This window comes from Passer montanus, unplaced genomic scaffold, assembly GCF_014805655.1.
Source record: "Passer montanus isolate IOZ18808 unplaced genomic scaffold, ASM1480565v1 scaffold210, whole genome shotgun sequence".
NCBI classification, from domain to species: domain Eukaryota; kingdom Metazoa; phylum Chordata; class Aves; order Passeriformes; family Passeridae; genus Passer; species Passer montanus.
In genome coordinates this window covers 357,383-385,264 of record NW_024366704.1, presented here as the reverse complement: position 1 = coordinate 385,264, position 27,882 = coordinate 357,383, and the positions used below count along the sequence as shown (strand labels likewise).

The window sequence follows — 27,882 nt, the reverse complement described above, 5'->3', positions numbered from 1 at the left end:
GCCGTACCGAGGGCTTGATTTCTCCCCCAAGTGTCATTCAAACCCCGGCTTCAGCGGGAAACTTGATATCTTTTCCCCATCGGGATCCCGGCAAGGTGCTTTTTTGCAGAATGACGCCTATCTTGACTGCAGGTGCCTTTTTTTCATCCCTTGTTTCCTGGGAGTCCCGGTCTGGAGCACCCAGCAGCCCCTGTCATTCTTGAAACAGAATAACTCTTTAAGGATCAAATTCCTGTGTAACTTTCCTCCTATTTGGGAGTGCCTCTGAAAAGGTATCGAGATGCAAGTATCAACTGCTTGTGTATAAAGTAATCCAGGATAGAGCTTCAGAGGAAGGGATTGGAGCGATTTATGCCAGCAGAGACTACTCACATACCTGGGCCATACCCACCAGCCACTTCAGAGCTGTTTTAAGGTTCTAACAGTGGCATGAATTGTTCAATCATCATCTTATTTGGGGTGGGAACGTTGTACAGTTGTGGTGACTCTTTTTTGATTCCCAGTTCCTGATTGGAACTCTGTTTTCAACAGAGTGGTGACATCAGGTAGACGAGAATTCAGATGAAGGGGGAAAACCTGCAGTTCTGAGTTCAAACGCCCTGGGTTCAGGTCCTTGGGTTGTGGCAGCACTCGTGCTCCCCTTGGAGGGACAGATCCCTTGGCTTATTGCTTTCCAGTTTGCTTTGAGGAGTTGAGCAACACAGCAAAGCTCCATATTAAATGGACAATCTCTTTCCCGTTCTCCAAAGAAAGTTCTTTCCTTTCAGACTTCAAACACAAGTGCCTTTTCCAGCACCAGAAGGATGTGGATTCATTGGTTTCACAGGTTACTTCTGTTTCTCAGTTTTGTTCTTTCCTTCCATTCTCGGACATCTGTTTTCCCCTTTCTCTGTCTGATTTTTTCACATTTTTCCCTCAGGCCTATCCAGAAAAAGAAGCTTGTTCTGTGGTTAGGAATGAAAATGAGTTCAAATCCAACTGGAAATCTGAGTGGAAATTCCCTAGTAGCCCTTAGGAATTTTTCTCTGGAAGCACCTTTTGAATGTGAGCTGATGATTGCAATCTCTTTGATACCATGCAGAGCCTCACAGGTTTTCCCTGCTGTTATTTCTTCTTTTAGGTGCCAGATTGACATTTTCCAGAGCTGAGGAGATGGAAAAGTTACAGCCCCAGCTGATTGTAGGTAAGTATAGGAAAGCCATATTTTTGATTTATGTGTTCCTGATTTTTTTTAAAAAATACACTTCCAGAGGAATTGCTACCCCAGGAGGGAATGATTCATTCCTGAAGGGGTCCTGGGCTGATCCAGGAGAGCTGTGTCTTTTGCCACTTTTGTCTTGTTCCATCCTACTGCAGATTTAGGTGAATGGCTTCAGGACTCCTGGGGAGAGGAAGAAGCTGGGCCCACCAGTGCCTGAATGATGTCCATTATTTGAAATTCCTGATGCTCCTCAGCTCACACAGAGCCCTCCCGGAAGGAAAAGAGAAGTTCTTCAGTGCTAAGACCAAGGGAAAAGGAGCACTGCTTTCTCAGCCTTCTCATGCTTCCTATATGGCCATCAGCAAGTCACACGTCGTGTCTCTGTGAAAGGTAGGAGGGCCCACGTTATTTCGCAAAACTTCTCTGTAGAGACAAAATGGGAATCTGCTTCCTCTCAACTTACAGGATAGAACTAAGCAGCAGGTAGATTTAAACTAAGCCTAGTGTTTAGTTCTCCTGCCAAAAGTAACAAAATGAGCTGAATTTCCTGTCTTTGATCAGATCAGGCACTCTGAACACTCTGGACAGATCCTGCTTCATTTTTGAAAGGGAAAAGCATAGTAAATGCCTATTAACTAAGGAAACTTTGGCATGGAAGTCGATCCGCTTAAACTGTGACAATTCCCGGTTTCAGCAGACGAGGGCAGTGTTGTTCTGACGAACTTAATTTGCAAAAGAATCTTGGAATATTTGAAGGCATTTAGGAAAGGACAGAGCCAGCTGCCTCGATTGATGATAAATACAGGGTTTGATTGGGACCCCTGAAAAGTGAAATCAGTGCTAATTTTTCCTGCTTTAGCAGTGCAGTGCTCGATGAGGGAAAGGGTTCTGACATGACTGTTCCAAATTTATTTTCCCTTACGCCACAACTGTGCAAAACTTCAAACATATTGTTCTGTGTAGAAAGCACTTTGCTGAGCCTGGGTTCTTTTGGCTGTATCCCATCAAGGAGTATGTCAGCTCTGTCCTCAGAGGAACTCCTGTGTGGAATAAGAGCCCGCTGAGGAAGTAGCACACTATCTGGCAGCCCTTTTTTGGGTGATTGATCAAACTTCTTTCCTTAGTTGGTTGTGAGTCTCTGATACATGGAAGCACCTGGATGTGACCTTTTTAGAGCTGGATTAACAGGATGAAAAAATACCAAATCTGGAGGTGGTAAGAGGAGAAAATCCTGTGCCTGCAATGGTGACAAATCTGATGTAGTTTGGCAAAAATGATGTTTGATTCAGCACTTGAAACGAACCACAGTGCTGGAGGAGAAGTAAACTGTCTCAGAAATATGTTGATAACTTTTAATCATCAGATGCAGCAGACCCCGTGAGAAGTAGAGCTCTCACTGGAAATCTGGTGTCCGCAGACAGCTGTGGTGACAAACGTTTCCTGTGGGAAATGGATGTAATCCAGAGGAGTGCCTCGGGCTGTTAACGGGCTGGTGTGTCCTTACACAGCCTTACCTAGTGCTGCTGGCTGTGGAGAGGAGGAGGCACGGCCTCGGAAGAGCTCCCGGAGCCTTCGCCTGGCCCTGGAAGGGCTGTGCAGAGCATTGGACATGAATTGCTCTTTGTGGTGGCTTGGAGCGAGAGTTTTCACACTGAAACATTAGGAGAGCAAAACTTCAGAAATCTGATTTGAGTCAGGCTAAAGGGTGAGCTCTGGATAATAGCAATCCGTGAGCCTGACCAGGTTGTGAGGCTAATGAAAACTCAGGCCCTGGGAGGGAAGCTGAGGGGGCAAAGCTCAGGATAAGCAAGGATTGGGGAATCATCTACCATGAAAAATAAAGCGAGGGGCCTCTTTTCTGCATTTGTCTCCATGGCTCTTGGGAATGAGACCTGGCACACGTGGGGCAAATGGAAGGCTCTGGGAACCTGTAACACCTTAAAGGGAATGGAATGGGAATGGGGTGGCACAGACAAATGCAAGGAATCCTGGGTTTAGAGTCCCAGCTCCAAAGCTTTTCCCCCACTGTTCATTAAGGTTTTGTTAACACAAGGTCCTGAGAGCTTGCAAAACCCGAAGGAGAAATAATGCACATTCCATGCACAGTGAGATCAAAAGCTGGGGGTGCCTTAGAGGCAGACGCTGCTGTGTGCTTCCTCAGCTCTGCCAACAGGAAAGGCAGTGGGCTCTGGTCTTCTCTCTCTATTGTCCTGTTTGAGATCCAGCTAAAAATTAAAAATCAGGAAAGGTTTTGCACACCTCTAGTGACACATGCTGTGATATATGTTAAGGGATGAGCCAAGTCCCAAAGTCTACGTGCACATATGGAAGAGCAGATCCACCCACGTGCAGATGTTCTACAGTAGGTAACTGCCTGCATTAATAAAAGTATCCGGAGTTTTCGTGCTGTTTCTTATTCCATTTATTAGGAAAGCATTGGCCTTTTCTGGCAATGTAAATAGGGAAAAGAAATATGTCCAGGGAAGCTGATAGGCTCCACGCAGAGGAAAAGCGCTTTATGAGAGCAGAATTATTAGCAGTGCTCCACTGAGCTGATTTGGAACAGGTCCATTGTGTTTTCAGCAACTGGCAGTTTGAATTGTTACAAGTCCTTGGCAAGGACAATAGAAAGATGGTGGTTTCCGGGGGCATAATAAAAGGGTGAGCCCCAGCTTTTGCACACTGCATTTTATAATTGCGTGCTTGATGTGCACAATTGGGCAGCACTGCCTTACTTGCCTTAATCCATCTCTCTCTCTCTCTCTTCCCCCCTCACTTCCTCACCCTCCCTCAGAGCAGCAGTAGCTGCTGCAGCTCTGGCAGCTCATCGGGGAGAGCGCCGAAAATGAAAAGAGTTCAGCTATCGCCTTAACATTTTTCCCAGAGGATTCATTTCACCTGCTTCTCCAGCTTTCCCAATGGTTTCTTTTTCACTCTTTAATCCAATAAGTATGGAGTTATTTCACATTTTAAACCCCTCTAAAGGGTTTTAGGAATGGACTTGCTCTCTCCTTCCTCCTCCCCCAGCCTTTTTTTTTTTTTTTTTTTTGACAAGTCTGAAAATTGTGAAGTAAGCGAACAGAGTAACTGAGAGCTGAGAGGGAGAAGACGCTTCCATTCTTTTAGTGCAGTGGGCTGAGGCAAAAAGGCTATTGTAATGGTAAATCGCATGCAGAAAGGAAGAAAAGACTGATAATCAATCACAAATGAAGCATTCGTTTGGATTTTGGCAATTTACTGACCGGGGGCTTTTAAATCCATAAACTTTTTCTTTTTTTTTTCCTTTTTTTTTTTTTTGCCCCCATCTTTAAAAGCATCGTTTTGATCTGCTGAAGGCAGGAAGAGAAATCTTTACCGAGCTCTCATGCCCAGAGTAGCTGGGAGTGGGGAGAGCTCGGTGCTGAAACTAAAATCCTGACGGAGAAGCAGCACGGTGAAGTGTTGATGGGGCTGTTTTTAGCCCATCACCTTGGACTCCGGCTCTGAAGCAGAACTTTTCACCTCAGGCTCTTCTTGTTTCTCCTGTTCAGGGATGACTTGTGGTGGCCTTCTGGGGACTTTGATTTCCAAGCTGGTCGCTCTGTGACTGCCTTGAGTGCGTTTAGTGTTTGCCTGAGTATGTGAATAGGACAGATGAGGATGTTAGACAACATTAACACCAGCATATCCCCTTCAGAGTGCAGCATCACCCACAAGGGAAGATACATCTACCTGGAGGCACTGCTGCACGGAGGTGCTCCATGGGGATTCACGCTGAAGGGTGGGCTGGAGCACGGAGAGCCCTTAATCATCTCAAAGGTACTTTTTCTCATTTTCTATGCCATGCAAGCAAGGTGGGAGTGGTGCCCGACTCAGAGGGCAAATTCGTAGAAGTAACAATGAAATGTTAAAACTGATGTTGTATTTGGCTTGGTTTTTAAGTGCTGAGCACCTGTTCAAGTCAGCAGCTTTGCTCAGGAGCTGCGTATTTGAGAAGCACAGGAGAGCTCTGGGCATTGTTTAGCTATCCAAGTGCAGGTTTTGTCCCACAGGAAGTATCGTGGCTTGCAGAAACTGGCTATATTTATTTCACTGCCATCAATGGGAGGGAGTAGGGGACTCTGGTGAAGTGATCTCGTGTCATGAAGCCGTGGCATATCTGAGCACGGTCAGTAATCCATCCCCCGCACTCCTGAGGTAAAACACAGTGAGTGCTTTCAGCCGCACGGTGGAATGTGGGCTAATTAGGAGTGTGTGTGCGAAACAGTGCAGTAAATACTGGCACCTGTTTGATAAGTGGTTTGCTCACCCTACTTAGTAAATATCTGTTAAGCATGGTGCGCCTTCAAGATTTTTTACTTAATGATTGGGTATTCTCAATAGGCAACTAGTAGCATAGTTCACAAGGATATTTTGAGGGGGAAAAATGGGAGAAGGAATTCCTTGTTCTCATCAGAACCGGTGCTGAAGACCACGGATTCTCAAAAGCATCACCTTGAATCCTTGAATATCTAAAATATGTTTGACCAATAGTCCTAAAACTGTTCTGAAAATAGGATATAGGTAATTCTGAAATTTCACCTGTAGTGGGTCCTAACCATATGTGTCCTGTGTCATCAGTCTGGTGCACTCTGTGTTTGTAGTGTGTATGTTGAAGTACTCGTGCACAAAGGGACTTTTGTCCAATCTTATTCCCTCCTGCAAACTGGGATATATGTGGGGAAATCGATGGATCACAACCAGCAGCAGATAAAAGAAAATGCTGATACTCAGAATCAACTTTGTTCAAATCTTTTGCATTTTCAAATCCTGTTGCAATTCCCTGTGCAAACAGATTCACATGAAGACTGTCAGTCATTTACACTGAAGTAAATTCGTTGTGATTAATACATTGCATGTTGAAAGTAAAAAAGGGGGGGCTCCCATTAAAGTCCTTTCATCATAAAGGGATTTTAGAAGTATCACACAATCATCTTTCTTGGAGGACCTTCTTGGAGGCAGTTTGGCATAGCCACAGACAGCAAAAGCAGCCTCACTGAAATGGTGTTATAATTTTTCTTTTATAAACACTTGGGATTAACACAGGCTGTTCACTGTTCCTGGCAGTGTACTGCAGTTGTGAGGAAAAAGTTTCTTTTTGCTCTGACATTCCTCTGTGATGTAAAAATTGCACTCCACCTTTTTTTTTTTCTTTTTTTTTTTTTTTTTAATTGGGGGCAGGGAGAAAGAGAGGATAGGAGATAGCTCTGGCTGCTGAACATTAATTAATCTATGGGATTTGGTTTCCACAACAACCAGGCCCCTTAATGTCAAACATGCCTGGAGTGTGCATAGTGCCACTGGGAGCTGCATGACTTGTGCCTGCCTTTCTTGAAACAACACTGCAAAAATGTGCTGGGTTTTATTTTTGGTGGGGTTTTCCCTTTTTTCTCCTTGTAGTCCCTGCTTGGTTTGTGCTATGGGTGTCAGCATTTCAGTGTTTTGCTCATGCATGGGTGATGCAGAGCTGGAGAATGGCTGCATGTGAAAGCTCTCCTTTCTGGAATTCAGGCAGCTCCCGTTTCCTGGTTTCCAGTTTCAACTGAGACATTCCTCTGGTGCTTCAATTCACTATGCGCTCCTCAGAATTAATTGCATATTACCCACTTAGTTAATTCAGTGTTCCTCGCCTGAGTGTACTGTGAAGTAATGAGGAACTGTGGGGAAATGATGAATTATGTTACAGATTTAATTCTGTACAAGAGTGCTTGGAGAATCATAGAAAGTTTTAGGTTGAAAGGGACCATTAAGGATGCAGGCACTGGGAATGATCCAACAACAGTTCCAAATAATACTACATAGGTATTATACAGGTATTATATAGGAGGTGGGGGCAGACCATAAATTTATTACATCTCTCACATATTTTTCCCTGAGAGAAGCCTCAGAATAAAGATTTGTTGAATCCTCCCGGCATGTTTTTATTGTACCAGCAGGAAAGGAGTGGTAGGATGGCAAAAGGTAGGCAGGTGCATGTTCCTTTCCTGCTGCACCTCAAGGAAATGCCCAAAACTCAGTACCTAAAGGAGACCAGAATGTCCCTGGGTGGCAGTGGGACAGTGCCCAAAAAGGGGCAAATTAACACCAGGTATTTTCCCTTTTATATTAATTCTGTGGTATGAAATGTAGTCAATGACATGTTGTCAAATAGTGCTTTGGCAAGAAGGTTCTCAAGTTTTTAATTACTTTCCTTTAAAAAAAAAAAAACAGGACAATTTCTTGTTTTGTTTTTGGTGTTTACACACATTTGTGCTTAAAAAGTAACTCAGTATCCTCAATGTGTCACTAAGGCTTCAAAATGAGAAGTCAGATTCCCTGAAGTGACCTCCAGTCTTCTGTTTCTAGACCTTGGGTCCTACAGTTGAATTTCTGATTTTTTGTTATACCTGTTTAGTAATTTAGAACCCTGTAATTTTGGCCCGATTTGGGGATATTTGCTTGCAGTGGAAATTTCATTAAACAAGTGGTTTTTTCATCTGGAAGTAGAACTTCAATGACAAATGCCAAAGTGAGTGCAGGTGATACCAAGTGTTTAATTAGAATCCAATATTCTGTGGGCTCAAAAATCATGATAATACACAGAAGTAAACCCAGATTTCTATTTCCAAATTACTTTTTTGGCTCACCCTTAGCTGCAAGATCAAAAATGCAAAAATGAAAGCCCTGACTGTTACAGGCAATGAAGGCAAACTTGTAAGAGAAGGTTTCATTCCTGCTCAATTTTCTCTAAGAATTTTTAACCTAAGGTAATTAATGTTAATCAGTCTCAACCATTTTGGAGCCAGGAGAGGTATTTCTGTGGTTTGTTTCTCTTCACTACACAAACCTTTGGAACAGTTCTGGCTGTTGTAGGCCTCTGAAATGCCCTTTTATTTTGAGCTCAGTGTTGACAATACTAACAAAGGAGTTGTTTCTCTTGCCTAGGAATTAAAGCATCCAAAGTGTTCTCCCTGGGATGGTGGCTGTGTGGGAACACTTTTCACATGCTGTGCTGGAGTTCATGGGTTCCCTTCACTCAAAAGGGCAGGTCGTTTGCAGGGACCCCATGCCAAAAGCATGACACAAACTCTGAGGTTTACCTCTCAGCAGGGATGTAGGAAGCAATAAAAGTTTAATAATAATGGGAATAGTTTGGGACACAGCCTGAGAAATAATCTGGAATTCTTGTAAGGTGTTTAAACCTTGTCTGGAGCCTGATCCAAACTCTGATGCGATGAACAGCAGTCAGTGCTTGCAGGAGCTGGACCTGGCTGCCTGCACAAGGCTCCCCTGCCTCTGCTACTTCTCTGGTATTTTTTGGTTGAGAGGGCTCATAGAGCACTTAGTGACGTGCAGTGGGAATTGTTCCACCATTCTTGACGAAACAAAACTCAAAAGGCCATTCTGTACCCAGCTGGTCCACAGGCACTCAGCCCTGTCTCTGATCCAAACACTGGGAATCAGTGTTCTTCTCCCAGTACCAGGAGCTCATAGCTTTCCCCTCTTGAATGCCCAGTGTCCCCATAAACAAAATAAAATTATCTTATGCACTGACAGGCCAAATTTCTTTGCATCTGTTCCCTGCATCCCTTGGTGTGACAAGTGGTAGTTTAGGAACTGTCACCCTTTTTGTAGGGTTGCAGAAACAAAAATCAATGGCCCGTGCTCATGTTAGGGAGACTTCTCTGAAGCTGGCAGAGTCATGAGAGACTTGTTGTCCTGGGCATTAGGACATGAAACTGAGCCAGAGGCACGGTGACATCTTCTGTAAGTTTAAAAAAATTTATTGTAATTTTTTCTTTGCACATTTCCACCCTTGTTGCTGTTGATATCGACTTTTTCTCCTTACTGCTGAAGAATAGGTTGAGGCCTGTGTTGTTAATTTTTGAAAAAACCACCCCTTCTCACCCTTTATCTTCCAATATTCTGTAAGTGGGCTGGTGATGGTGAGGGGTCCATGGCACAAAATCATTGGCACATCTGACTCCTGTGGCAGGCAGTGCACAAGGCAGGTGTCTGATCCCCGGTATCGAGGAAGTGTGGATGGTGCAGGCTGGCAGCTGACACTGTCACTGAGGAAGCAGGAGGCACTTCCTCACCACTTGTCTTAGTTTCTCAGGGCTCTCATTATGGCCTCTCCAAAGACTGCTGATGGCAGCACAAGGGACAGGATCCCTACCTTTTCTTAAAGCGAGGGAGCTGCTGCATGAAAAGGCTTCTATTGTCAGCCCCTCCATTAGGCTGCTGAGCATTCTCCAGCACAAAAAGACTTCTGTTCACTTCCACAGCACTGAATTAGCAGCCACAGGCAAGCCCAGAGCCTGGGGTGAGCAGGGCCTGGTGGGCCAGGCAGAGTGAGTGGCAGCTTTCAGACTGCTGAGGTGGCAGTGTCAGCTGTGCTGTGATGCATCCCAGGGAACCTGGCTACAGGGAGTACCTTGCTTGTCCCAAGCTATGAATCCCAAGGGGCACAAACAACTCTGTTATGAATGTGCCTGTGGAAGGAAATGATGATAAAAAGGATTTCTCTGTGCTGAGAAAGGGTGGGGGTGGCATCTGCCAGGTGTTGGTGTCCAGCTGACCAGTCATGCTTTAGGGCTTCCTCCTCAGCAGGGTCAGCCCAAGCTGTGAAGATTTGTCATCCCCAGAGACAACTGCTCTGAAAGATCAGGTCTCCACCCCTCATGGCTGCCACAGGAGTTATGGAGTGTCATGTCTTTCAAAGTTACAGAAAGGTATCAGGGAAGAAATATTTTCTTCTCAGGACAGAGAAGAATCCTGTGTGATTAAATAGAAACATGTAATCCTCAGGATCAAGAAATGAAGCCTTTGTAAATCCTGCCCTGGCTTTAGCTTGCATGAAGGATTAGACGGAAAAATGCCACATATCCTTGTTCCCTTGGCTGTAGCAGATACAGCCAGAGTTGAGGTTTAAAAACTGATTCTAAAATGAGACCCAGGAAATGCACTCTTTAACTCGGTGTTTGTACACAATAGATGTTTGCTTTTGAAAGGGTCCACTACTTTCAGCCTTTCCCACAGTTCTTGGGAGCCCAAGGCATAGGAAGAAAACCCATCATTGATAATAGAGCGGGAGCTGAGCTAATCTAATCTCAAATTTCATTGGTGTTTGCCTTCAGGAACTCTTGAGGAAGCTCAAAACTGGGAAGCATGAATCCAGCATAGTTCTGTTGCGCAGAAAGTATTCAGCCAGTGACAGGATCCCAGGGAGCAGCTGGAGCTATGTCAGGAGATGTTTGACTGAATATTAGGAAAATGTTCTTCACCCGGAGGGTGGTCAGGCTCCAAACTCCCCAGGGCAGTAGTGATGGCCCCAAGCCTGACAGAACACCAGGAGTCCTTGGAAAATGCTTTCAGGCACATGGCAGGATTCTTAGAGTGGTCTTGTGCAGAGCCAGGAGTTGGACTTGATGATCCTTATGGGTCCCTTCCAACTCAGGATATTCTCTGAACTAGTCAGAAATGGGAAGGATCTTGGCAAGTGAAAATGAGGTGAGCTGTAATTTGCTTTCCAACAAACACTGGTAGTCAAAGGAACAATGTCCAGAGGCCTTTGAAAATAGACTGCTAAGGCAGAAAATTTCTGTAACTCATTTGTGTAGTTCTAAAGCCTTGAGTGAATCCCCATCCAGTGGCAGCAGAGAGACCATCCAAGGCAGTGCCAGGAAACCCTGAAAGATGTTGGTACCCATCAGTACCAACTGAGTGCATCTGAAAGGTGGAAAAAAGCCTTTCCAAATGTTGTTTGTTTTAAGTAAGGAAAAGTTTGCATCCACTCATTCACACAGCTGAACAAGAAGTAGAGTTCCCATCTTTCCATTTTTAGCCAGCCACTGCCTAAATCATTAAAAAATCCCCCACCAAATAAAGGATTCCAGGTTTCTTGGTCAACTGAAATTAGGAAAAGAACAGGAGCAGAACAAGAGCACCTTATCCAGGACACAGCTTGTTATCATCCTCACTGGTATTCAAGCATCATATTAATTTTTCACACTTGCATTAAAAAATCCCACAAAAAAAAAAAAATTGAACCCCAGTGAAGAATGATTCCTGCTGATAAGAAAATCACTGTGCTTAAATTCATTAATAGAATAGGCTGTGGGATACATTTCAAAGCACGGGGTGAGAAATAAGCTCCCAAATCCCATTAAGAAATAACAGGATTTATGTGCATTCCTCCCATATATTAACTTTCCCCTCTGGAAACGTCTTGTACTGAGCTGGTGCCATTTTTGAGGCAGGTGCAGTGTAGTGCAGTTCCCACAGACTCACCAGATAATCTGCCAGCCTGAAAGCCATTTCCCATTCTCCCCAAGAATGGGGATTTGCTGAGGCCTGGCAGAATGAGGAGCTTGGCTGACAAATGCTGTGGCTGTGGCCATTTGTGAGCTGAACTCCTCTAGGAGTTGGTTTGTAGGATCAGCAGGGTCCAAAAATTTCCCAATACCTGTGGAGAACTGCTGACCCCCTGAGAAGGACCATTCACTGTAGCCCTATGGAAGTTTTTACCTTGGTTTTATGTTGAGCTTGTGAGCAGTATTTATTTCCTCTATTGTGGTAGTGGCAGCAGGATAAAGGTAAAACTACAAACCCTTTAATGCTGTTAATAAAGAAATCTGCTTCCAGGTGGTTGGAATTTATGGTTGCGATACAGTCATGAGATGTAAATACAAAACCCCAAATGTGGGGATGGGTGAAGAGTGAAGCAAGAGCCTGGAAATGCGGCAGTGAGTTTACTACCTCATACAAGAATGATGTTGCTTCAGATTTATGCATAATTTAATACTGGATTTTAAGATGTTTACAAGGGCACATAATTGCTGGAATAATCATACCCTTGGAAACTTGCAGTGGTGCCGGATCCATCATTGCTTTCTTATTAAATTGTTCTGTAAAAATACATGATCTTTAAAGGAACGCCGCATTTAGAAAAGTGGATTGGTCCCCGGTGTAAGACCTCATGTTGTCATACATTGATTGATGACCAGTCTTGCCAGTGGACTGAGATAGACCCACATTTCTCAAATGCAGTCTCATAGAAACTGGGAAATGAGCTGATGGAATCCAGACCAAAGATCTGGCTGTTTTCCAGGGGCAAATACATGGCAAGACACATTCCCAGTTTCAAGAGAGGGACTTAAAATGGAGAAAAAAATGTGAAACATTTGGGCACCGAGAGGTGGGGTCATGGGGGGAATCTTCATTTTCTCAATGGTCCCTCTCCCCTCCCTCCTGCCCTGCTCCGTTTGGTGTTTGCTTAAAAGCAGTTGCCAGTGTTTGTTGAATAGTGTCAGCACAGAAGGGATGCAGCCACTGACCTGACTAAAAGGCAACAGCAAAAGGTTAGCAGAATTAGTCTTGTACTGCAGACTTGTATTAATAGTTGTATTGTGGGGCTGTTGGCACCAACTCTGCAATTAAATAAGTTGTTGGCACTCTTCCCTAGGTTAAATTACTATGGCTGTTCCCCCTGCTTGCAAGTCAATGAATACAACACTTTTGGGGAGGCAAGTTCAAACATTTTTGTTCTTTGGGGATTCTGCACATTTGTGGTCTCAAGCTAAGAGGTTTCTGCTGGCTTTCCAAGCAGACCTCTGTTGTTGTTCTGTCTCTGCAAACAGCCTGTGCAAACTAATGCTGGAATAACCAAGCAGGGAATGAGGTGGCTGAGGGAGACACCACAAAAGACTGATGGAGAAACAAATGCCCTTAGAAGAGGCCCTTGCTTTCTCTCCTGCCCAGATCCACAGATGTTTCCTAGCACTGGGCTATTGTTGGAGAGGATTAGTTTTCCATCACAGCTTCATCAGGGGCAACTCACCCTTTTTGCTAGGCCAAAAACACAGACAGGGGAGGGGTGGGACTCCCTGCTTCTCCTTGCCCATAAGTGCAGAGCAGCCTCTTTTTCCAGCCTGAGGCCCTGTTCCCTCTCCTGCTTTAGTCTGTGGCAGTTGGGCTTTGCCCAGGGGTCCCCACAATCCTCTGTGCCATTCTGCAGGGGCCACTCTCAGCAATACATGTCCACAGCTGGAAAAAACTTCGGATTTCCAATTTATTAACAGTTTCTTCTACTTTGGGAACAGAAGTTCTTGTGCTTCTTTCTGAGCTGCCTCTAATGTAGCAACACATTGACTTGCCAGCAGCACCTGTGTCCTCACTTGTTCACTAAGGGGTACATCCAAAAATCGCTCTTCCCTCCATGTAGTCCAGTCCTTTGGAGCAGCAACCTGTAAAATTCAGGCACAAGAACTGCACGTGCTTCAGTGTTTCTTTTCCTGTAGCCAGTGTGGAAAGGCAGCAAGCCTGTGGGGAGACTGTGCTCTGTACAGTCTGAGCTGAGAAACCTGTACAGAGAACAAGAAGATTTCTAAGAAACTGGTGCTATGCAAAAAAATGTCTGGGCACAACCTTCACCTGTGCTTTCCTTAAGACTGCCTGTTATTTAACCAAGTGTTAGGCATTAATCATGAACTGCAGCTTAAGATTTCCCTGCCCAGCAGGGACATGGGTTTTTTCTGGTTTATATCACTGTTTCATGGAGACTGATGGAGAGTGAGCTGTGGACACACCAACAGAAGCTGGAGGTTTGGAGGAAGAAGTGAGCAGAAACAACAGTAAGTGCATTTGAATGACTCAGTGTCTCTACAACTTGTTATGTATCTCATCAGTTGCTGAAACAAAAGGTTCCTGTGCTGAAGAAAACTAAGGTGAGCATCTATTGTTCTGTGGGCTTTATTCTTCTCAGGTTGGGATCTTGTCAGCTCTCATTAGCTTAACAGGTTGGACTGTGTCACCCCTTGGATGGGAGACTTTGCAAGGCAAAGAGAAACGACACAAAGTGGCTCAGTCTGTGGTCCTGCTCCTGCTGAGTCAGTGCTGAATCACTGACCCCTGGGGGTTTGTGGGGAGAGGGGACGGTGTGATGGCACTGCTCTGTGAGACCTTCTGCCTCTGGTGATGAGATATTATAGAAGCTCAGGGTGGCATATTGTACTAGGGGAAAAATGTGATGCCACAAGCTAAATTCCGGTCGGGATAAATCACATGCCAACAACAGCATTATCATCTTGATTTTTCCTGAATCACATTAAGCCCTCTTTGTAATTCACAGGGGGTTGTATTCTGCCCCTGTACTTTTGGTGACCAGTTGTGGACCAAGCACAATCCTCAGTCAAATGTCTTTGGTTAGTTGCTGACTTCAGCACTCCAGAGTGAGTCTGCTTCTCTTCAGGGTAATTTGAAAAAGCATTCTCTTCCATTATGCCTGTGGCCGTGGCATTCCTCTGTGACTGGAGAGGAGCAGCTCAATCCAGTGGCAATTGGAGCTGAGTTGGCTCCCTGAATCCCTGTGAGAAGACACTGGCCAGCTTCACAGCAATACCTAGAAATCTGCAAGGTGAGATTATTGTGCCAGAGGATGGCTTTAAAGTACTTCCTATCAAGGTAGCTCGAGGCAATTACCTCTGTATCTGCTAAAAGCTGGGAATGTGGGAGCTGGGTAAGGAAGCCAAAGTTAGGGAGACACCTTTCTTCAAAGGAGAGATGACAGACTGGGCCTTTCCAAGCTCTGTAGCTATCCCTGCAAATTCCCTAGGCAAGACACACACACACACACAAAAACAAAAAAAAAAAAAAAAAAAAAAAAAAAAAAAAAAAAAAAAAAAAAAAAAAAAAAAAAAAAAAAAAAAAAAAAGAGAGAGAGAGAAAGAAAAACCAAGATGGATAAAAGGAAAGTGTGGTTGTCTCTTAGCTGCTCAACAGGCAACCCTGAGATCCCTCTGGCAAGAGCAACTGAAGCTGAATTTGCCATTGTTTGGCTTGTGTCACCCAGCTGGTCGGGTCAGAGAGCTTCTCTGACCTGAGTCCACGAGTGATGGACAGGTCTGTAGCGGGCATTATCACAACATAATCACATGGAGTGAAAGGAAAACCTTGTGTGCCTTTCTTAACTTCTTCTCTCCCTGTTCTCCAAATCTTTAGGATAATACATCTTTTCTTATTTTACTCTGAATCCGTTAATGCTTCTGTTGTGTAATAAGGTTTTCACAGCAAAATATGGAGAGTAGTAAATGGAATTCTTGCAAGGATCCCCAAAGATCTGCAAAGATTCTGTTGCACTGCTAAAGGAAGCATTAATCATGGTCAGAATATTTCCTGCTGGGTTGTAGTATGCTTTCTGATTTCCTCTGTCCCTCAGGCACTAGTGGAAATTCCATCTGATAAGAAGGTGTGGGGTGGTTTTTTTTGCTGGTTTAAGTTAGCTAAATTGGTTTTGGAATGGAACAGAGGGTCTGTAACTTCTTAGTGGTGTTACTGCTCTTGCCAAAACTAACAGTGGCCAGGAAGAAAAATGCTGGAGACCCAAAAATCCTGGTCAGGAGGAGAACAGAGGAGGAATTTTGTTGTCCTGGGGGCTTATGAAATTCCTTTTCTCTTTCTGTATATCTGGATATATGGGTGTTGCTGGCTTGGGGGCAGTGTAGGAGGAGACGCGCATTTGGAGCAGGCAGTGTCAGGAGTTTGGTTGTTCACTTGTATTTACAGTTTGTATTTACTCACAGCATATTGATCATGGCATGAATACTAATTTTTAATACATGGAAAGCTTAAAGAACATAGAACTATGTAATATTCTAGGTTTGGTGGCCTGGATAAAGAGACTGGTTCTTGTAGACCCTGAAACAAAATCATGGCAAGATGGAAAGAATAGAAGAGAATGAGGGACTGGTGCTGAACTGACAAGTTTTGTTTGACCCTGTATAATAAAAGCAGGTGAACTTTGAAATGAAAATGATCACCAAGACCAAACCTGAAGTATTCTACTTTAAAAATGTCAATGTTAAAAGTTTCAAGCCTTTAAAGTTGTTCCTTCTTCCATGCCTTTTAGGGATCAACATCCCTTACTGCATTTAACCTGCATGTGGAAGCAGCCTTGTTCTTGCCACTGGAATCACTGTAGTTAAATAAAGATGCCCCACTCTTGTCTTTTAAACTAAAGCTCTGCTTGAATGTGGAGTAATTTAGCTCTCATCCCACCTATGAATGACACTCCTTATTATCTTTGAGGCCTATTTTGACCTTTTGTCTTCTGGTGAAATGGAGCTGACCCTTGCCAGAATCCCCCTTTAAGACCTTTTCTTAATAGTACAAGGGATATCTTAAGCTCCTAGGAAAATGTAGGTAGTGAAGAGGAATTTTCATAAAGGAGTGGATGTGATAATATCACTGGATATTATTCCTGTGCATGTCATATTTCTAATGGAGAAAGATACTTTCCTTTATTATTATTGATAACTGGAGCTGAGTGAAAAATGGATTTTCAGGTCACTGGATGTTAAAATATTTGCACTCATTTCAGATGGTTTGTTTCAATAACATTTTTAGTTTTGACAATTCCCAGAGATAGCTTGAGCTACTAAAATAAAATAATGACACGCTAATTTAAATTGAAAAATTGCACCTTTTTGTTTTAAAAATAATGACCTTCAGGCTGTTTGCTTTTTAATGGATATCTTACCAGAATCAGTATGTCTTGGGAAGCGTTTTCACTATTAACATGACACCAACTGGATTTAAACACCTAAGTCACGTAGGCGTTAGAAAAGTTGTTGAGCAGTCTTTAAAGCAAAGTAGATGAGAACTGGATTTGCAGGAACACTCAGTGTCCAAGGAAGTTTCCCTGGTCCTTTCTTGAACACCCATAAAAAATCTGGCTTTCTCACTCAAGTTCCCTGTTGGCAACTGCTCTTATTTACTCACACCCAGAGCTGTCACCCGTGATGCCCTTCCACCCAGAGGGCATACTGTGGCCCTTTGCCCTTGAATGCTGCAGTTCAGAGAGGCAGGGAGGGTCATCCTGTGGTGACCATCATGCCCAGGTGTGGCAGGGAGACTGGAGTTCCCACTGCCTGAGCTGAAAAGCTCGGTTCTAAGCAGAAGCTTGTGTGAAGATGGGTAAGGCCAGGAAGGAGGCACTGCATGCTCAGCATCTGTGCTTAACCTGCCCACGCTGCCCCGGCTGCCCTGCTTGTTATTTCAACTATTCCAAATAACTTGTGAGATTTGTCTCTAAGTCTAGGGATAGCACTAATCCAGGCAAAGAGGTTTTGGTAATGTAAGGCCTGGTCAGTGGAGCAGCTTGTGAGGGTGAAGCTGCTTTTCTTAAAGCGGGCGTATGCACACCCATCCGGTACTTGTGTGCAGTGTGAGCCACTGGCTTTGTGCATCCTGGAAGTGTCTAAGGCTGGGCTGGACAGGACTTGGAGCAACCTGGGATAGCAGAAGATGTCCCTGCCCAAGGTACGAGGGTGAAACTACATGGTCTTTATGGTCCTTTCCAACCCAAACCACTCAGTGATTGTAAAATAGATATACCCCGTAGACTCCATTTGCGTGGATGCCATAGGTTTGGGTCACAGTGACCCAGACATCCAAATGTGCCTGTAGCTTGCCACCCCTTGCTGGCCTTTACTGGCTTGGTGGAGCATGCTGTGGAGATGGCAGCTACCTGTCAGCGGGAAGGTCAGAGACCTGGTGTTGCTCTGGCTGTAATTCCCAGCACGGGAGGCCTGGCCCTCAGGAGCTGCCTCAGCCGCGGGCCTTGCCCTGGCCGAGGAGCCGCAGGGTTAGCTGAGGACAGCTGCTGCCTGGGGGTGTCTCCTGCCCACGGCACTTGGGAAAGTGCAGGCTGGTTTGAGAGAGCCTGGGATGGGTGCGTGTGTGTGCTAATGAGGCCCAGAGGTGCTGCCAGCCAGGCCTCTGCAAGGGCACTTTGCGCATGAGTGCACCAAGAATGCACCGGCTATTCAACGGTAATAAGTTTTTATAAGCACACGTTTCTGACCATGTCAAATTTTGTACCCATTCAGCTGCTAAAATCCATGGAATTTGACACTGGGGAAACAATCACATTTGAGAAGAGCTTGTACAAAAGGGAACTCACGTTGCTTCCCAGCTAGAGCCTGAGCAGTTGATTGGCTTTTCTAACACAATATCACGTATTTATTCCTTACGCAAGATGAAAACTTTAGAAGAAGAAAGATTACTCAGCAAGATTAGAATAGAAAACATTCTTAGAGAGTTGTATTTTCCATAAAGAATCATCTGCTCTCCACAACTGCAAAAGTAAAAGGACATTTTTTTTTCTTCCACCATTTTGGACAGCAGAGGTCTACAAACAGACAAATGGGGCCTAGTCCATTCTCAGCTCAGAAGTCCCATTATTTTCTCTAATATTACCTATGTGGGTAAAGTAAAACACACTCAAGGGTGTGATTAAAATGAACAAACAAGAAAGAATCATATTCCTAGAGGTCTTGTTGTCCCAATGCCTAGACAACAGCAGCAGATGGTGATGTGCCCAAGAGGTTTCCACACTGAAATGAGGGGAATGTGATATCTTCTCCATTAGAAAAAAATCCCACACAATCTAAATTATGGAAAATCACTAGCAACAGAGACCCAGTAAGCATCAAGGAGTGACAGCCATCACCAGTGCACTAGCAACAAGGTGTCATCCTTGTTAAAGACAAAGAAGGCTCTTAGGCTGGCTCTCTTTGCCTTCCCAGATGAAGTGTTGAAGTACAGGAGATGAAATCTTATTTCCCACACTGCTGGTCTGATATCAGTTTACCACAATAACTACTCTCTGGAAAAATAAACATTAGCTCAGCAGAAGGCAAACTGCAAAACACAAAGAGATGGAATATTAAGGAAATGGTGAGCAGTCACTTGAGCTTGCACAGGAGCACTTAACTTTCTCACCCCAGGGACTGAAGTGAGGTGAGAGGAGTTCCTGGGACTCATTAACCACAGATCCATTGTTCATTGGAAGCTTTTGCTGTGGGGTGATCGATACTTCAAAACCTGTGTGGGAACTGACAGGAGATTAGGAACAAATAATAAAAGTGAAACCAGCTTACAGGCCTGATCTTTTCTGCACTGTGCCTTTGGACAGTTTAATTCCTGGCCAGTGAGGAAAGCAGTGTGCTCCAAGAGAAGGGGCCCTGCAGCAGAACCAAGGAGCTGCTGCTTACAATCCAGTCCTATCTCGGGCCCTCACTTGTGCCCTCTTTTACCTAACCTCTGTTTTGGGGCCATTTGAGGTCTTCCTGCTGGCACACAGGAAGAGCAGACACATAACGCAGTCTTAGGTGTAGGTGATGGGCCATGAGAATAAGATGGACACAAAGGGGTTTTTGGGGTGTTGCACAACAAGGGCTTTGAAGAAATAACCTCGTGAGGGGCGTGATGAACCATCGGGGGGGGGGAATCTGCTCTTGGAATTTCCTGTGGTAAACCTGGGAGGAGTGAATGAGGTGTCACTAGTGTTTCTTTTCTGCACCCTGATGTAACTGCAGCAGAATTTGGTTCTGGCTATTTAAGTGTCATGGATGAGCATTATTATCTGCCTAGAGAAATGGAGACACGACAGCAAAGTCATCCAAGGACAGCCCTTGGGAATTGGCCAATTTGCAAATCTGCACTATGGCATCAAAGAGCAACATTTTTTTATCTGGGCTGCTTCTCTCCCAGCAGCAGGGGAAATAACCTCTCTCCTGCCCTGATACTCCTTTGCTTCACACCTCCCCTGCTTTTTCCAGGTCACAAATGGACTTTGAATTACCTGTTGATGGGAGAAGGAGAAGTGAGTGCGCTGTGCCTGAGCTACGGAGAGGGGATCTTTCATAGGACATAGTGGCCAGGCCTCAGGAAATAAATTATGATGGCTTTTTTTCCTTGAGTTCTGAAGAAAAATGTGTATGATGCTGAAGAGCCATGAGACCTCTTTCTTAGATCCTCATTCAATATTCCTTTCTCCATCATTCCCAAGAAAGTTCCCTGATTCATCAAAATCACTAGATATAATGCATGGAACAATGATTTCCAGAGGCCAGTGCCTTAGCTGATGTAAATAAACACATTTGTCATACTAGAACAACACTAGGATCTCAGCTGGGAAATTGCCCTGTGTTTTTGTTTCACTGGAGTGAATAATGTGTCCCTAAGGTACAAAACAAATTACTTAGGCATATTGCTCTGTCACAAGGAAAAGACTCAGGAATTCAGGTAGGCAGGGTTAGGCATAAAGCTCAGGCACAGTGTTCAGCATCTTGGAACAGAATTTCATGTACTGTTTCAGCAGGACATTCAACTGCTGAACTGACATTTTGAAGAGAAGGAGACAAGGAAAAAATGCAGAAAAAACTTTTAAAAATGCATCAGATTATTCAGTCCTTGTGCTGCCCAAATAGCGAGCCACACAGGTTTTGTTCAGAGCGTACTCTTTCCTCAGAAAAGCATGAGGGAGATTTCTCATCATCCTCCCAAAAGAGAAAGAAGAAATATCTGTTGGCTGACATTTGCTTCAAGATCAGCCACTTTCATGTTTGCTTGTGAGATTGGAAGGGATCACAGAAGAGTCTGATTAAGCAGCAGGGTGGACACTTGCAGAGTTGGAAAAAAGGTTTAAAACTTGAAAGTTTCTAAACTCCACTATGGATGTATTTCCACAATAGGAAAGTCTGCGTAATGAACGGTATTAGACAAGAATATTTTGGGGAGCTTGACTCTATATGTTTCATGTCTTTCTTTCTCTGCACACAATGAACTGTCTACATGAGTTCTGTGCCCAATTTCTAAACCTTCTCCTGGGGTAATGGAGCTAGACAATGCCAGGCCACTAGATATTAAATCTTGGTCTGTGTTTTTGGACTGATAAGGAAAATGTTAAGTGCTTTTAAGCATTTTCCTATCATGCTGTGTTATCTGTGTGCATTTATTTCTTTACTGTCAAATAGTCAAATTCTGGTTTCAAAAATAGTATTTAAAATCTGCAAATAATTGTATCGATGTGTCATGCTTTGGTACTTAACTCCAAATGGATTTCACCTGTGTGCATTTGGGGACCTGGGCTTTTATTGATTTCTTCCTGAATGAAATAAGCTTTTATGGGACCATGAGGTACAAGAACACACCTAAACATATTGTGAGCATTTCAGCAAAAGCCTTTGTTTGAAACAAGGCTTTAAATCAAAGCATAGGGCTGCAATTTTGCCAGTGTTTCACTTTTTTACTGGGCTAGGGAGAGGCCATATTTAGAGTTACACTAAACCTGCAGGTTCTCTGGCTGAGTTTCAGTCTGCCTTCCAGTCAAACTGGCATTTGTCTCCCAGTTCCAGAAATGTTACTGTGATGATGATGTGTGAAATGGAAACAAGACAATTAGCGTTTCAGACACGCCAAGCTGGCACTGGAACCAACTTACGTGAACTCCAAGGGAACAAATCTGACGTGGAGCCCATTCAGTGTAAACAGCAGTCTCAAAAGAGCAGCACGCCTTTATTTTCTGATCACGGTGGTTTAACGACTGCTTGTTAGTCCCAAGGTGTTCTCTCCTTCCCCACATCCATTCCTTTGGAGAAAGCAATGGGGTTTGCCCTTATTACTCAGATTAAGAGTTTTGACTGTGAAGTGATGAAGCATATGCTGTGAGCTATTGCTACAGCTTCATTGGCAAGTGGCAGGGCAAAATTGCTCAGGGACTGTGAGCACAGGAATGGATGATAAGAGCCTTTTCATTTATTAATCACTTTAATTCACATCTAAAACTCAGCCAGCTGAAAAATAACCAGCTCTGGAGAATGGGCATGTAGAGCGCAGCACGGTCAGCTCATAGCTCGGTCATGACATCCGTGTTTTACTACTTGTACGTTGGGAGGCTGTGCCAGGATTAATAACTCTGGACAATGCTGAGAAAGTGTTCATTATCTGCAGAAGTTTATTAGATTAACTGACTAGGAGATATTTTGTGGAGATCTTCACTGTGATTCTGCCAATCCCACGTTTTAAATGGAATATTAAGTGTTTTCAGTTGACCTACAAAAAATACATCACCAGTAGCTGGATGTTGAAGGGAGAAGATTAAACTGAAGGTGGGATTTTTATTTTTAATTCTTTTTTCCCAAAAAAAAAATAGAAGTTTCAGATTGGTTTATGCAGGAATTAATGACTCATGAACCTGTGTTATGATGCTGAATGTTCACACATTTAACACATTTTTAGCTGTATTCTAAAAGTCTTCCAAGGCTTACATCCCCTGTAGTCCATGGAGATGGAGGTGGCTGCCTTGGGTAGATGGGCTAGCTGATGCTGGGAAGCTTGTAAGCTCCCACAGCCTTGGAGAGGAGAACGTTCACGGTGACAGACACCCGTCTGTCCTTGCACCAGGGTTACCCTTGCTGCTACTTGGAGTGGAGGGAGAAGGAGAGGATTTAAAACATTTTCGTTCATTAAAGTATGACAAAAGACCTTATTCTGCCCAGGCATGCAGCCCACAAAGCTGTTTAGGGCCTGAAAGAATCAATTGAGGCGATCCAGCGGCAGCAGGACAAAAGACCTCGGGCAGTGTAATTAGCTAAGTACTGCATGCTGCTCCTTCAGTCCCCTCTCAGTTAATCAGTCAGGACAGGGATGGCTGGGTGCAAAACATCGCTGAGATCATGCACTGGCTGCAGTCACCTGCGCTCCTCTGAAAGCCGTGGCTGGCTTCTGGGGTTTATAGATTTTATCACTGATTGAAACCAGCTTCCCCACAGATGGACATCCAGACTTAGCAGTTCTTGTGACAAATGGTCACAATGCCAGTGGCAAGTAGAGAGGAGGGACTCCATCCCTGTGTTAAACACTGTTTAGCTCTGAAAACAAACACCAGCACAGAGTTACATATGCAATTTAATAGGGATCTCTAGGATCCAACAGGAACAGCCAAGAGGCCACCATGATCACTGTGCTGTTGTTGTACTTGGTATTTTGTCTCTCCAAGCAGTGAAGGCATTAATCCTGACCTCAGTAAGGACCAGAATGCAGGAGAGAATCCAACTGTTCAGGGTTTGTTCAAATCTGGGGGTCTGTCCTGTCAGCAAAAGGGAGATTCAACTAAAAGAGTCAGCTGGCTCTGTTCCTAATTCAGCTTGAGGAACAGATGCTGGGATTTTACTGGAACTGGTGCTCTGTGTAGCTTTTCAAAGGGCCAGCACTGTACATTTTTTAATTATTATGTTGGCAAGGGTGAGAGCAAACAGCAGCAATTCAATATCAGTGCTCCCCAAAGTCTCTGCTGGGATAGCTGGAAACTCACACTTGAAGTCTTAAGGTTTGTTGTTCCATTTCCCAGTGGGAATCTCCTGCCAGGCCCTTTGAACGTGAGCTGGCCTTCAAAGCTCATCCAAGCTTTTCACAAGTTCACCACAGTCTGCTTTGATACGGCCATACTTGCTTTTCACCAACTCACATAAAGACACTTCCTCAGAGAGTACTTTTAAAAATTTGGAAGCCTGGAGGAAGGGTTGCTGTTGGCCATCTGTAGCCATAGCAAAGGAAATATCCATTCCAAGCCCTCTTACAGAGGGATTTTTTCCCTGAAAAATCCTTCTGTGTTGCAATAATGAGCAACACAGGACCCCGGGCAGTGCAAAGAAGTGCTCTTTATTGCCAAAACCATGCCAGTTTTAAGGCACGACAAGCCCAAGTGAACCAACCACCATACACCACGATGTGGACATGATGTGGACATGCAGCAGGCAGGCAGAATGTCTGTCACATCCCTCTATTCCAGCTGAGTCACTCCCCCCCAGCTCTCTTAGCCTAAGTAACAGGCCAGAGCCATGTTGCAAGGCCTTCCCTTTATAAAGCCTTACCTATCACTTCTGTATAGGCTTCATCCAAACCTCATGACATGGAAAAGGCATATACTGAATTTAGCAGGGTCAAATCCCTGGAAGGATATTAATGAAACTAATTCCAAACAGAGCAGTGTCTGCTGCAGTATTTCTGTTTTGAGGTTTCCAGTGAACTTTTTGTTCTTTCCTTTTGGAACTTTTATGCAATCTTCAAGTTCTCTGCAGCTTGTTTGTCTCAAAGCTGTTGTTGCAAAATTGTTTGCCAGAAAGGACATTGTCATCATTCACAGGACCTATTTTTAAATTCCACCAAGATTCCTTAAGTGAGAATGTTACCCCAGAGAACTGTACATCCCAGAGATGCTGCGGAGCCTCTTGGAGCTGAAACAATTGAGAGTGTATTCACTGAAGTGGTGGGGGGACCATGGGGAAACAGTGTAGTTACCTTCACTGGAATTTGGCCAGTGTCCCAGCTGCCACTAATGCCTCCACTCTTATGGGAATCTCCTGGGATTTTCATTAATGTATAATTCAGCTTATAAAAACATGTGTCTGCTGCCTTATCCCCTGAAGCTACAGCAAGTAAAGAAATGCTGTTACGCCTCTGTGTAGTGGTTGGCTTTAGCAGGCACATTCCCTTCCTTTCTAGTTATTCCTGCTCCTCTCCTTCCTCCTCCCACCCCAGGATGCAAGGGTAAAGTTTCCAGAGCATTGTGTAAACAGCATGAAGCAGGAATATGATTTTCCAATGCTTAAGGCTGAGGGTAAGAAAGCAGAACAGCTCCTTGTACCCAGATTCATCATCACCACGTGTGTGTAACAATACCTCCAGAACCTGGCACTACATGCAAGAAGAGAGGAGGCCAGTGAGCCAAATGGCCTTCTCATGATGCAGGAGTTAGGGCTTATTTTGAGACAGATATAAAACTGGAGTATGGAATCTTTGAAATCCAATTCTTTCCTGACATTGAGGGCCTTTCACTGCCAAGAGCCCAACACATGGTTTCACATCACCCTTGCTAGTGGGAAACTCAGAGCTGTTTGTCCTGTCAGTTTATTTTCAATGACATTTTTGGAAACAGAAGAGTAGCAAAAAAAAAAAAAAAACAAAACAAAACCAAAAACCACAAACCCCACCAAAAAAAACCCCACCCCAATCATGGAGAGAGCTGTGAGAAAAATCAGGAAATGGAGGAGGCAGGAAGGGAATGTGTGTGTTCAATTTATGTTTGCAGTTCTTGTGTGGGACTTGTCCCTGGCACAGTATGGTAAAAGAACAATTTGAAACCCTTCCTCTAGAAAGGAATTTACATGTAATCCTGGAGATGCAGGGCAAGGTGTAAATCCAAAGCAAGCAGGAAGGAGGAAGACAATGGGCAATGTGCCTAGTGTTTTTACAGGTCTGTTTACCTCATCCATCTCCGTGGCACCTGACAGCTCTGGAAACTTGGACCTGCCTCAACTTGAACTGTAGCTGAATTAAAATCTGTGTGTCTGCTGCAGCTAAAAATAGTTTTGCCAAAAAGTGTTTGGCTTGGTAAATGAATAATTGGCTTGGGAAATGCAGGTATAAATTCCCCTCCCTAAAATGTCTGGATAAGACATTTCCAAGCAGGATGTGGCCACTTCAGAGACTTCAGGCAAAGAGAGGGATAGGTGCTGCGTGTGACTGTGAGAGCGGCTTTAGGGAGCACTTGTCCTCGTCACCCACATCTGAAGGGATTGTTTTAAAGGCAGAAGAGAACAAACGTCTTTCTTCTCTCACTCTGCCCGTTTCTGCACGATTATGTCTGTATCTGCAGTATGAAATGAACAAGAATGTTCCCGGAATGCTATGAAATGCCTTGCTAATCACTAGCTAAGCCTGCTCTTATCATCTTAGTTTCCAGATTGCTCCAGCATTCTATTGAGCTGGTGAAAAACCCTCCCATGCAGGTTAAAGACATTTTTGTTGGCATGTGGACAGGGAATTTCAGGGGCTTTTGGGCAGTAGTTAAAGAATTGACACAGAGCACAACAAAATTAATTCAGTGCTTACTAATATGAATGTTCAATAATTTTTAGCAGCATAAGGTGCTTTCAGGACAAACTCATAGGGAATGAGCTCTGAGCCACGAGATGAACGATACTATCAGGAAAAACAGACCTCAGAGATCATGCCTGGCAGAGTGGGAAGCACTGAAAGATATCAGCCAGACAAACTGAAGGGGTCAGGACCCCTTTCCTCTCATTTTGTACATAGACAGAGGACTGCAGCATTTCCTGATGAGCCTGCCTGTGTTTTCAGAATTTAAATTGACAAATAAGGTAAATACCACTTCTTAAATAGTTTATTCTTGCTTTCCCACATAATAAAATTTATTCAAGTATCTGCCTTTGAACCTTTCAGATATTTTCTGTGGCTTAAGTGCAGCACTGCTGTATTTTCACAGCACCAGTAATAACTGCAAGATTATTTCCACTGAAAAATGAGTTGCATGGAAAAGCAGTTGTCCCCTGAATGCGGAGCAGCCGCGGGGTGGCAGCAGAGGACAGGGAGTGTGACTGCAGGGCCGAGGGGCCAGGGCTGGGTATCTCCCTCATAGGGAAATCCTACCTATTGCTCCATCTCTCTCCTGCTCTCAGGAAGACCAGGAAGCACTTCAAGACATCCACACGGCCAAAGCAAGAACAGGCGCTTCAGTTTCCGTGTTCTTTTTCATTTGGATAGCCTGCTACACAGAAATCCCCATTTTATAAAAATAGCTGTTGCACTTCCATCTGTGGAGCTGACCATCCCCGAACATCTTGGAGGTAAAAGAAACTGGGAAGAAGGTGGCAGGGAGGAGGGGTGACAAGCTGATCTGTAGGCAAGGAAAAGGAATCTCCCGGGCTGTGAACTTGGCATCTTTCACGAGCACTAAATTCACTTGAGAAGAACTTTTAATAATTACAGAAGGCCGGGGGAATGAAGAAAGGGTTTGCCAAGAGTGATGTGATGACAATGGCTTGGAGCGTGAAATTCCTCTTTTGTCCCGGCCCCGTCGCTCTGAGCCGCGCGCTGCTGCCGTCCATTCTCTGTGCGAGGGGAGCTCTGGCTGTGGCATTGTGCAGGGGCTGTGACCTGGCACTGAGTCAAGATGCTGGGGTGAGCCGCCTCAGCTCCTTCTGGAAAGCCCGTTAGCTTTTCCTGCTCATCCCTAAGGATGCCAGAGTACTCTCCTGCCCTGAAGGACACCTCCCTGAATGTTCAACTGCGTTTTATTTGCTGTTGGATGCCCTAAGCTTTGATCTTCAAAGAGTGACTAAAAATGCTGATGTCTGATTGTCATTAAAATGAGGGAGAAGTGCATACCTAAATCCCTTCAGCAGCTATTGAATCCTGGCAAGAGCTCCAGTCGGTTCATCAAGCACAGCTCTGCTGCATGATCTGTTTTTACTTCCTCTCAGATACAGACTGTTTAGTGGTTAATGGTTTGTATTACTGGGCTCAGAGAGGAAGAAGAGCATGATAGAGAAGGCCAAAAGGTAAAAAGGCACATGATAGCATCATGAGGGAGAGGACAACTGCAGCAAACAGAGGAGAATTAAACCTGTGGAGACAAGTGGGAAACCAGAAATAATGATGGAAGGACATCCAAGATCACTTCCTCATGCTTGTGGAAAAGAGAACATTGCTGTGAGAGAAAATGCCCCAGTGCTGGGGACATGGATGGAATATTAAAGGTGAAGAGTCTGGTTTGGCATCAGCACAGCGTCACCTCAGTCAGAGCAGGGAGTGCAGCTCCAGAACTGCTGTGTGGTGCTTTCTGTGACCCTGGAAAAGTTACATAAACATGGCTCCTGTTTTTATTCCTCTCTAATTTAGGAACAATTCTTCCTGCTGTCTCCCCATGGTGCTGAAAGGCAAAATTAGCTAATGGAAGGAAAGTTCTTGAGGATGATTACTGCTGTTTTCATTACTATCATTATTGCTATTTATAATAGGTATAATGGAAGTGTTAA

At 44.3% G+C, this 27,882-nt stretch overlaps 1 protein-coding gene across 2 annotated transcripts in view; it reads left to right on the top strand.

Moving 5' to 3' along the window:
* Nucleotides 1–4,361: 4,361 nt before the first annotated feature.
* SHROOM3 (shroom family member 3) overlaps nt 4,362–27,882 on the top strand; it is a 110,834-nt gene continuing 87,313 nt past the window's right edge. Inside the window, exon 1 of one of the 2 annotated variants that reach the window (XM_039709469.1) lies at nt 4,362–4,999. In XM_039709469.1, the coding sequence (XP_039565403.1) occupies nt 4,835–4,999 (165 nt within the window). In that variant the 5' untranslated portion in view covers nt 4,362–4,834. The remainder of the gene's footprint in view (nt 5,000–27,882) is intronic. The other variant, XM_039709468.1, reaches the window with a different exon arrangement.